The 12,168-nt window shown below is 38.4% G+C and overlaps 1 protein-coding gene across 9 annotated transcripts in view; it reads right to left on the minus strand.

Annotated features, from left to right (window-relative positions):
- Positions 1 to 12,168, minus strand: part of Kiaa2026 (KIAA2026 ortholog) — a 77,772-nt gene that overhangs the window by 42,384 nt on the left and 23,220 nt on the right. For all 9 annotated transcript variants that reach the window (XR_004386812.1, XR_004386814.1, XR_004386811.1 and 6 more), the window contains exon 3: positions 2,171 to 3,588. Coding sequence is in view for 5 of the 9 variants with exons in the window: in XM_032891787.1 (XP_032747678.1) it covers positions 2,171 to 3,588 (1,418 nt within the window). In the remaining 4 variants the exon portion in view is untranslated. The remainder of the gene's footprint in view (positions 1 to 2,170; positions 3,589 to 12,168) is intronic.

Raw genomic sequence — 12,168 nt, forward strand, 5'->3', positions numbered from 1 at the left:
GCATTATGAACCTATAGTAAAGCACAGTAAGAGGAAACCTTGTCAAAGCTATGAACATGAAACTCACTTTTAAAAAGTATGACAAAGGAAGTGTTGGACTCAAGTATGACCGAAACTCAACTATAAAAGGCCATGCTGCCTCAACATCTAATAAAAATGCACAAAATAAGTGGTGTGAAATGATGTAAAACAAATGTTTTATTCTTATAGCATCTGATGTAATACCATTACATCCTAGTTTTGTAAGACTTGAAGGGGTCTCTCTATCTTGGTAATGGGAGACCCCAGCATGGTGGACTTCAGCAGAATAAAACACTCCTAGCATTAAAAAAAAAAAAAAAAGACTTGAAAGTAAGAGAATAAAGACGTTCACACATTCTTTGTAAATTTTCATTCCAAAGGTTTATTTCTGAGTTACTTTAAAAAAATTAGGTCATATGGACCACTTTTGAAGTTTTAGTACAAGAAGCTAGGCCTGGTTTTGGTAGTAAATATTATATTATTTCTTTAAAAACTTATTTATTTACTGGGTGTACCCCCAACCCCCTTCATGGTTGTGTATGTATGTGTTTATAAGAGCTTGTGCTTGGAGGCAAGAGCTTTTGCTTGCCACCATCTCTCTGCCTTGTTCTTAATGGTTTATTACATACACGTTTATAGAACATATTGCATTCTATTTAATTATTTAAATAACTAAAAGGCCATTCCTTCGTTTGGCAATTCCATAGCAAATTTCTGCTAATTTAGTTAACTATGCAGCTATGAGAAAGAATGAAAATGAGACCTACACAATGGCTGGAACCACAAATCATTTTGGAACACAATTCTTACTTTTTTCTCCATCAAGCAATTTTTTAAATAAAGTGTAATAAAACTGCCTGATGTGTTTATAAAAAGATAAAGAGAGGGGGGATATGTTTTATGGAGGTGTGGTGAGGTGTGGGGGAAGGAGATGCCACCGCAGGCCCATACTAAGGCATCCCTTCCCCCTGAGGAACCAGCTACAGGACAGGACAGTATGGAATAGAGTTTATTCAGGGCATGGGGAGGGGAGTCAAGAGGGTAGTAGAGGCAGAAAGAGGGAAGGCAGGAGGGAAGAAGGGAGAGAGAGACAGAGACAGAGACAGAGAGAAAGAGAGAGAGAGAGAGAAAGAGAGAGAGAGAGAGAAGAAGAAGAAGAAGAAGAAGAAGAAGAAGAAGAAGAAGAAGAAGAAGAAGAAGAAGAAGAAGAAGAAGAAGAAGAGGAGGAGCAGAAGGGGAGGGGAGGGGAGGGGAATAGAGGCCAGCATGGAGAGAAGGGGGGAGGGAAGGGAATGGGACAGACAGGGGAAGGGAAGGTAAGAGCAAAAGCAAGAGAGCAAGAGAGAGATGGGGGCAAGCAGCCCCTTTTATAGTGTCAGGCATACCTGGCTGTTGCCAGGTAACTGGAGCAGAGCTCAGACAGAATGCTAACATTGATCATATGTCTATCCTGTGGCAAATGAGACATAAACTTCTGACAGATAATAGAAAAAGCAAAAGCAACAGAATCCCTAAAAAAAAAAAAAAAAAAAAAAAAAAAAAAGCAAAAGCAATCAACCAGCGTAGAACTTCTGTTGATAAAATAGGCTGCTGGCAAATATATAGGGTGGTATTTAAATTGAGCAAAAGACACACTCGCAAATCCTTCTATAAGTATATGCTTTATACTTAGTATTTTATTCGTTGACATAATTCTCAGGCTCATTTTTTTCTAGATGTGAACATATATACTGAAAACAAAGTGGCAAACAAATATGTGATATGGGGAATAAGTTCAGACTCAAGTAAATTATATGTTAAATGTTCTTTAGCATAGATAAAGAAATGAGCATCTATGCCAGTGTTATCCTTAGCTTGGAAGAAAAAAAAATCACTTAATGTAAGTGATAAGACCTCATTTACAGGAAAAAATATGTAATATTCATATATGTCAAATTGAGAGTTATTCAAATGTATTACTAGTTATTTTTGTTACTATATAAAAATCTCATCTGTCCTGGGTCTTTAATCACGTGAAATAAAGCCTGACCCTCACACAGATAAGTACACATATTCAGTTCATGCTATCAATCAGAGCCCCCATGATGCAGAATTGAAAGAAAATTTGAATTGCACTTAAATACAAGTCTTGCCCATTAAGTCAGCTTACCAGATTTGTGCTTCTTGTGTTTTCCTTTCTTTTTGATGATCAATAATTTACTCTGGATCTCAGGTTTATAAGACTTGAAGGGAAGAGAATGAAGACCTTCACGCTTTCTTTGTAAATTTTCACTCAAAACATCTTTCAATTTCTTTTTTTTCTTTTTCTTCTTCTTAGCCCTCATTTTAGTTAGCTTGAGTTTCTTGTGGCTCTGCAGTGAGTGCTCTAACAATATATCCCTCACAGCTTTGCGGCAGTTAATGTCCGGGTGATCAATGTGGCTTCCATTTATATGAATTTGGCAAGATTTCAGAGCATTTTCTTTCAATGGATTGGATTCTGTCTTTATTTTGGAAGCTTCACCATATTTTTCCTGATTTTCTATGAACCTTATTTCACCTGGACTGAGTGGCTCTCCGAAGCCAGTAACTTCTCCTGGACTTCTGGGTTTCTGCAAATTTTCTTTACAACAATCAGTTTTTTCAATTTCACAAGGCCTGTGAACTTTAATGTCACAGTTGGCTTTTACTTCCACCTCAACAGTGATGTCATGATTATCAAAGTTCATTTTAGCAGGACAATAGGCTGGGTCAAAATCAATTTCCTGTTCTTTCTTGAAAGTCAAGGGCAGGCCTTCTCTATTACATCTGTGTTCTCCATTACTTGTATTAACATAGTCACACTTGAATTTCTCCAGTTTAATCCGCGGTACTCTTTTTACTTTAATGGGTGGAACTGGAAATTCTGGGGCCTGAAAGGGTCTCTGTTTATAAATTCGCACATCTGCACCACAAAACTGTGGAAAATGTACATAAGCATTCTCCAGATAATCATAACCAAGGATAACTTCCCTGCACTCATGAATAGGCTGCCCGAGCACAGCATCTTGAACTTCTTTCTGTGTTTCATACACAAAGTCACAAAGTCCTTTAAGTAGCCATACTTTCTGGTAGAAAGGTAGCTCGTGAAAAGGTCTTTCTTCCAATGGATTAACTTCCCCAAGAACCTTAAAAAATTGAGGACATAAGCCAAGTTTTTCAGCACAGTTCCCGGGATTCTCAGTCTGTCCCACAGCAGTGTACCACTGTTGCACTTTCTGTCTCAGCACGGCTTCCCAAGTTCTGTAAGGCAGAGTAGGTCTTCGATGTAAGGTAGGCCTGCGATGGGGAGGGCTTAGTAGAGAAGTCATTATTTTAGATAGAAAGGCATTACACTGAGGCATCAGAAGACAGCGTTCCAGTTCATAAAAGACAATTTCTGGCAAGTTTAGAATCTGTTGGGCTAAACAAAGGAAATGCCCAATGGCTGGAATCTCCCACATGTTCTCCATGCAGGCTGGAGCTGCCTGAGCAAGGAGCTTTCTTTCCCACTCTTCTACTTCCTTTTGGCAAGCTTCTTCTGCTTCTTTTCTTTCTTGCTCCCGAAGCCTAAAGAAATTGAATACAACTATTACTTAAAGACAGTAGCACAAAACACTGAAATTTAAAGTTACATTTACCTTCAGTCATTAAGACATCTGTTCTATATTTCCACATCAGTAAAACATGCTCCATTAAAGTATGCTCAGTTCCCCTAAGGAGAAATGTGTAACCCTGTACCCTCAGTTTTGTTAAAGGAGAACTATCACTATCACCACCTCCAGGGTGAAACTTCATCTTTCAACGCATACCTACTTTAGCTAATAAACACAGTGAATTTTGAGTGTAGTTATTTCTATACTATGACTTCATATAAAAGCAAAAACAGTTTATATTTTTGACTACACTACTCCATTTTTAAAAATTATAGTAATGGGGCTGTGAGATAGTTTATAGAGTGTCTGTCTAGTATGTAAGAAGCCCTGAGTTTGATCCCCATTACTGCATATAAACTGATGACATTTTTGGCATATAATGGGTAAGAAACCAACCTGAAATATGAGAAATACTACCTCAAAAAAAGAGAAAGTTTATAGTAAATAATAATGACAATAATAAAACGACAATAAAAAACAATTTAAGTGGGGTTGGGGATTTAGCTCAGTGGTAGAGCTTTTGCCAAGCAAGCGCAAGGCCCTGGGTTCAGCCCCCAACTCTGAAAAAAAAAAAAAAAAAAAAAAAAAAAAGGAAAAAAATCAATTTAATCAAGAAGTTACATGCTTGTTATTGTTACATGGAGCTTTAGTACATGTAACAAAGAGCAAAGAGTACACTATAAAGACGCTGTAGGAGATATTAGTAAAGTGGCTGCTGCATAAGCATGAGGTTTAAGTTTAGATTCTAGCACCCATGCAAAAGCCGGGAACAGTGGTACGCACTGTGAGTCCAGTACTTTTGTGTGGAGGATGAGGGTACAAAGTAGTATAGACAGATGAATCCAAGGAGTTAAATGACATGACAGGCCTGCCTGAAAAAAAATTAGGGAACAGAGATAGAGAAAGGCATCTGATGCTGAATTCAGGTCTTTACACACATGCACTTGCAAATACACACACACACACAGACACAGGTATACACACCATAAATGCACAAAAAATTACATTACTAGCCTATATATAAAATGAGCCAAGATGCCCATCACAGATAAATAGATAAGGAAAAATGTGGTAACATACATGGCATATTGCTTAGCTATTAAAGAAATCAATTTCTGTTATTAGCAATATGGATGGAACTGAAAATTATGTAAGTGAAATAAACCATAATTAGATGACAAAGGTTACAAGTTTTTTCTCATCTGTAGAGACTAAAAAATCAATCTAATGGAAGAACCAAATGAAACAATGATCACAAGAGACCAGCAAAAAGGACTGTAGAAAGCAGCCAGAAAATACCAAAACAGACAGGAAGAATTAATTCTGGGTTTCAGCAACTGTAATCTTTTTTTTTTTCTTTTTTCTTTTTTTCGGAGCTGGGGACCGAACCCAGGGCCTTGCGCTTGCTAGGCAAGCGCTCTACCACTGAGCTAAATCCCCAACCCCAAGGATATTTGAAAAAGTCACATGGAACCCACTTTATAAGCAATTAATTAGTTTCCCCACACAGGGAATTTTGCCTCTTGGCAAAGGCAATATATTGCCAAATAAACAGCCCAGTGTCAGGCGCATATATGTGATACTCCCCTTTGAGTTGTCGGTCAGGGGACAGTATCCCAGAGATCCTCAGAACAATACACACTATTGACATTGCTCTTTGTTGCTCATTAGAACTTAATGGTAAGGCCCTATTGGTGAAGATACCACATAGGTCATAGGACATGGAGAAATCAACTTGGTACCAAGCAGAGCTTCCTTCCTGCTGGCTTTCATAGTCCTGGAGGGTGTTGTGTAGACTGCTGGATAAACAAGTCTACAGTCTCCCCCAGCTGAGAACCTGTGAACTACAACAATAAACACTATGGCTAGATATGCTCGTGGGTCCAATGGTGATACAAATGTTATAGGGATAAACAGCCACTCTGGTTGGGTTTATTAAAGCCTGCTCCAAAGGAGAAAATGCAGGCCTGGTACTGCCAATTTGCCCAAGGACTCATGGCTGGGGAATTCACAGGTCCCAGGAATGGACCTACACTTATTCTGCTAAATGGCCAGTCAATCAAACTGCCTTCTAAATCCATCGCTCCCTCTGCCCACAGATTAGTTCTGTTATCAGACCTTACCAGAGATGTGAGTGGATGATAGCAAACACAGAAACTCACAGCTAGTCAAAATGCAGGGAATATGTGGTCAATGGACTGCACAACCATAATTAGGTCACTAAATCACACCCCACCAACACTCAGGGACCACTGTAGAAGAGGGGATGGAAAGAGTGACAGTAAGAGTGAGGGGAAAGGCAGGACAGGATGACAGGAATGCTGTACTCATGAATTCATAGCAGCTGTGGCTGGCACAAGACATGTACAAGATCAAGCTAGTCACCATGTTAGCACGGAAGGGAAAGGACTCACAAGGTCTACCCATAACTGATAAGCTACAGACCAGTGATGGTGCCATAGGGAGGAAGTTTTCTTAAGAGTGTGTCCCTGGTAGGGTGGCCATGCTGCACTGGCTGTGGACATAACCAGCAGTATATACATGGGCAGCACGGATTGGATTTACTAGGTTATTTTGAAAAAAGAGAGAAGACATGAAAATGAGGGAAAAGCTTAACAGAAGTAAATTTGGGAGGAGTTAAAGGGAGGAGGAGTTGGGTTAAATAAACTACATAGCACGAAATTCTCAAAAAGTTAACAAATATATCTTAAAAATCAATCAAAATGGATCCAGAAATGATACTGATGTTAGAATTAGCAGACACTGACAGTTATTGAAGCTATATTTTGGCATGGCTAAGTAGTTCACTTAAACTAGGTATCTGTGGCACAAGCCTGTAATCCCAGCACTTGAAGACAGAGGCAGGTGAATTGCTACAAGTTCAAATCTATTCTGGTTTATGATAGTGAGTTCCAGGTTAGCCAAGGCTATCTAGTGAGAGCTGGTCTCAAACACAGAAAACAAAACCAAACAACAGTAATAACAAAACCTCACTTAACTTGGAAAGTATTTAAACAAATAACAAAACAATGTCGGTGGTGGTGGTCCACACCTTTAATCCCAGCACTTGGGAGGCAGAGTCAGGCAAATCTCTGAGTTCTAGGCCAGCCTAGACTACAGAGTGAGTTCCAGGACAGTCAGGGCTACACAAAGAAACCCTCTCTTGGAAACAAAACCCTAAGGCCAAAAACCAAAATCAAAAGCCAAAAACAAATCGAACTTTTATTGATAACAATTAAAATGTTTGAGATTAAAAAAAAAAAGAGAAGCCCACTAAACGGGATTAACAGCAATTAGAGATAGCAAGGAAAGAAAGGTCAGCAAATGTGAAACAAATACAGAGGAAAATACTTTAATGGAGTATTTAATGAAGAAAAAATGATCATAGAAAGAAATTATACAAGAATGATTAGAAATAAGACTGTTAATCATATGGGTAAATATATTAATCAAAAAGCAATGTCTAGTTTGTTGTTAAAATAAGATGGATAAATTATTAACACAAAACTATATAGGCAGGGCATGAGAAGGAAAAGCAGGTGGATCTCTGAAAGTTCAAAGCCAGCCTGGTCTACCTAATGAGTTCCAGGACAGTCAGAGTTACTCAATGAGATCCTATCTCAAAAACAAATGTACAACCCCCAAACCATAACTAAAACATATAAAACAAAAAGATGAGGTAGAAGAGGTTAAAATCAAGACAAAAGTAGAAGATGCAACTTTTATATCTGTGGAAATAGTTCCAATAGAACTAAATTGTTTTTTTCCGTACAGGTGTCAATGTATATTGCTTACTAAGAAGGGCAGGAAACAGATGATTCTGAATCTGGGACTTGAAAATAAGTTGTAACGAGACTGTTCAATCTTCCCCCTCCTTCCCTCTCAAATTATCTTGTTATTTATTTATTTACTATTTTATGTATATGTGTGCTCTGCCTACATGTATACCTGTATGCCAGAAGAGGACATCAATCAGATCACACTGCAGATAGTTGTGAGCCACCATGTGGTTGCTGGGAACTGAACTCAGGACCTCTGGAAGAGCAAGTAGCCAGTGTCCTTAACCACTGAGCCACTTCTCCAGCCTGAGACTATTTTCTTTTACTAGATGCCTTAACAGTACTATATGACTTTATAATCTACAAACTTTAAAAGAAACTTCAATCAAAAATTTAAAACCTAAAGATGAGCTGGGTTATATTCAAAGATCCTGTTTATCTAAGTATAGATTTTATTTGTTTACCAATAAATGAAGTTTCTCTAGACTTATAAACTAGGTCAAGCAGAATTTCCTCTTCAAGATTCTGCTGTTAAGTATATAGAATTTTCATTTCCCATAAAATTTAATTAAGCTTAAAAGGCCGTTGTAAGATCCTGTATCTGTTAGAATATCAAACATTAAAAAAGGTGGCTTACTTACTATGGTAAGTAGAAAGGGTGGTTTACTTGTCTCTATGTTTGATCAACTTTTCAGTATAACCTTTGACTATGAACTCACTGTAAAATCAATTAATGGCTATTAAAACCTCTCAATCCTAAGTCCAGAGATCAATCTATGTAACTGTACACACAAGCAAATTTAACAGCATTTATGACAAATTTCTATCTTAAAATCAAAATGTAAGGACTTGAGACATGGCTTAGTAAGTTAAGTTGTCCTCTGTTTTATATATATACACTATATGTAGTGCACACCCCTCTCCCCATCTCTGTCTCTGTCTGTCTCCCTCACTCACATCCCACACATCACACATTTAAAAGAAATTCAAGGCTGGCAAGATGACTTAGCAATTAAGAGTAGTTGCTCATTTTGTAGATTTAACACAGGTTTAGTTCCCAGTACCCACATGGCAGCTCACAAATGTCTGTAACTTCAGTTCTGAGGAATCTGACAGCCTTTTCTGGCCTCCATGGGCACCAAGTACATGTACATGTATGTGGTACATACATATATGCAAATGAAAAATACACAAAAATAAATGAAAAACATAATTAAAAAAACCAAAATAGCTCTCTCCTCCAGCCAAGCAAGATGCCCAAAGGAAAGAAGGCCAAGGGGAAGAAGGTGGCCCCGGCCCCCGCCGTGGTCAAGAAACAAGAGGCCAAAAAGGTGGTCAATCCTTTGTTTGAGAAAAGAACTTCAGCATTGGGCAGGACATCCAGCCCCAAAGAGATCTCACACGCTTTGTCAAATGGCCCGGCTACATCAGGCTGCAGCGGCAAAGAGCCATCCTCTATAAGCGGATCAAAGTACCTCCTGCCATCAATCAGTTCACCCAGGCTCTGGACAGGCAAACAGCGACTCAGCTGCTTAAGCTTGCCCACAAGTGCAGGCCAGAGACAAAGCAGGAGAAAAAGCAGAGGCTGCTGGCCCGCGCTGAGAAGAAAGCTGCTGGCAAAGGGGACGTCCCAACTGAGAGACTACTGTCCTCCGAGCAGGGGTCAATACAGTCACCACCTTGGTGGAGAACAAGAAGGCTCAGCTGGTGGTGATTGCCCCTGATGTAGACCCCATTGAGCTGGTGGTTTTACTGCCTGTCCTGTGTCGAAAGATGGGGGTGCCCTACTGCATCATCAAGTGAAAGGCCAGGCTGGGGCGCCTGGTCCACAGGAAGACGTGCACCACTGTTGCCTTCACACAGGTTAACTCGGAAGACGAGGGTGCTCTGGCTAAGCTGGTGGAAGCTGTTAGGACCAATTATAATGACAGATATGACGAGATCCATCACCACTGGGGAGGCAACGTCCTGGGTCTGAAGTCTGTGGCTCAAATTGCCAACTTGGAAAAGGCAAAGGCTAAAGAACCCGCTACTAAACTGGGTTAAATGCACACTTAAGTTTTCTGTACATAAATATAATTACAAAATTATCTTCCAAAAAAAGAAAAAACAAAATGTGTAATACCTTGTTTTTGCCCAAAGAATGAATTCACAGGCTGAGTATCTCTATTGGAAATGCTGGGGATAAAAAGTTTGGAATTTCATAGTGTTTGCATATACTTAAAGTATCATGCAGATAGAATCCAAATTTAAACATGAAATTAATTTATGTTCCACATATATGACTGAAGGTACTTTTATGCATATATGTACTACTTTAATGAGCCCATGCACTGAATGCAACCCATATAAACTTTTTAAATTTTGAGTGTACATTTCATCAGGTGTGAAAATTTCCATTTGTGGTGCTACATCAGACCTTCAAATTATCAGATTTTGGGAGTATTAAATCTTTTTATTTGAATCCAGGATGTTCAACTCCTATGAAGGAACACCAATACTAAAATAGATATAATAATTAATAATAATAGTGATAATAACATTAATGAACCCCAAGTAGAGAAAGAAAACAAAAGAGAATCATGGTATTCTAGAGGCAATACAAATATGTCAATGAATTATTCTTTGTACTGATAAAGAAAAGTTACATGTTTCTGAAGAGATGGAAAGAAAAGCAACTAGTGCTTAGGAGAAGAATGAAAAAGGAAATTTTCAGATGGGAAAAAACATGGACTGTTTTTGCCTAAATCAGTGTTAAGGAGCCTTTGGTTATTAGGTTAGCAACATGGTAATTTCTGAAACTATTCACCTAATGGAGACACTAAAGTACACACACACATAGAATGATGAGATGACTTCTTCGGAATTCCACAGCAGGTCAGGGTAAGAGAGTGTAAGTGTAGAGTTTACTTGGCAGACTAAAGTTAGCACCAATTGGTTACTCTTGGAAGGAAATTAAGCAATGATATAATTCTGTTAGGTCAGGTCCCTAGAAGAGCCACTCTGCAGTTGAATTACGATGCTGACAATTCTATATGCACCATGTGCAGTTACTTAAGGGATACTGCTCACAGTACTACTTATCAAGAGCTCTTTTTTCAGGGGAGGATGCAAGAATCTAGTCCAAGACTTTGTCTTTACTAAGGAGGGGTAGAGAAGGAGTTTGTGTGTATGGAAACACATGATTGCTATGGGTGCTTGTTTGTTTGCTTTGTTTTGTTTGAGATAGGGTCTCACCTATGCAGCCCAGGTTGCCTGGAGCTCTCTATACACTCCAGGCTAACCTTGACCTTGCAGAAATCTTCCTGCTTGTGTCCCGGTGAGCACCACATTCTGGGATTTAAAGCAGGACTGTGGAGTCTTTTAACTGATCCTCAACAATGTGGTAAATAGGGAATGGGAGAGCCTTAGTATCTAGAGCTCCAGAGATAATGTATGTAATTTACCATTTTTTTTAACTTTTTTTTTTTTTTTCTTCCCCGGAGCTGGGGACCAAACCCACTCTCCCACTGAGTTAAATCCCCAACCCTTTTTTTTTTTTTTTTTTTTTTTTTTCCTGTTTTATGTGGGTTTTTTTCCTTTTTTGTTTGTGAACCTCAGATGTGCCTAATGCCTGTGAAGAAGGCCCTGGCTTTCTGAAACTAAAGTTACAGAGAGTTGTGGGCCTCTCCATTTGGGTGCTGAGAATTGAACCTGGGTCTTCTACAAACAAGAGCTGCCAGTGCTCTTAAACACTGGAACCATCCACTTCCCAACCTCCACTCCTGCCCTTTTGAGACAATGTAGCTCACACCTTTAATCCCAGCAATGGGGAAACAGAAGCAAGTGCAGTCAAGGTTTACATAGTAAGTTACTAACTAGTCAAAGATACATACATACTGAGACAGTATCTTGAAGAACAAAAAAAAAAAAAAAAAAAAAAAAGGCAGGTAGGCTGAAGCTTTCCACATTTTCCTGGTAAAACAGATTTCAAAACCAGCTCACCAAAACTTCAGTGACAGCCACATTAGTAAAATAAGAGAAAGCTGGGTTCAGCACACTGACTGCTCTTAAAGAAGTCCTGAGTTCAATTCTCAGTAACCACATGGTGGCTCACAACTATCTAAAATAGGATCTGATGCCCTCTTCTGGTTTGCAGGCATACGTACAGACAGAGCACTCATACATTAAATGAATGAATGAATGAATGAATGAATGAAAGAAAGAAAGAAAGAAAGAAACAAAGAAAGAAAGAAACAAAGAAACAAACAAAGAAAGAAAGTAGTAGAATGTTACCTCACAATTCTACACCTTCTGTTTAGGGAAATAGTAAAAGACTAAGAATCATAAAGAACATAATTACTCATTTAAAAAAAAAACCCAAATGAACAAAACAATTGACCCTATTTTTTTCCCATATAAGTTCCCATTTTTTAAATGTTGTTTCTTACAGACCTGTTTCTTACATTTACCTGCAACTGTATGAAATAGTAATAGAAATTCTGTAGTTATTTTAGCTATGCATAATTTAGAAAGAACATTGCTAATGATAAATGGCTTTACTAAAAAAAAAACACATTTGAAAGTATCACTAGTTTTACAAACTTTTAATGAATGCTTATTTTAAATAAAAGAGGAAAAAATATAGACCTCTCTTTTCAAGTTTGCAATCCAGTAAAAACACAGAAGCTTCTATTAAAGATTATCCATTAAGGAAACGCTACAATGGAAGCAAA

Source organism: Rattus rattus, chromosome 2 (assembly GCF_011064425.1).
Source record: "Rattus rattus isolate New Zealand chromosome 2, Rrattus_CSIRO_v1, whole genome shotgun sequence".
Taxonomy (NCBI): domain Eukaryota; kingdom Metazoa; phylum Chordata; class Mammalia; order Rodentia; family Muridae; genus Rattus; species Rattus rattus.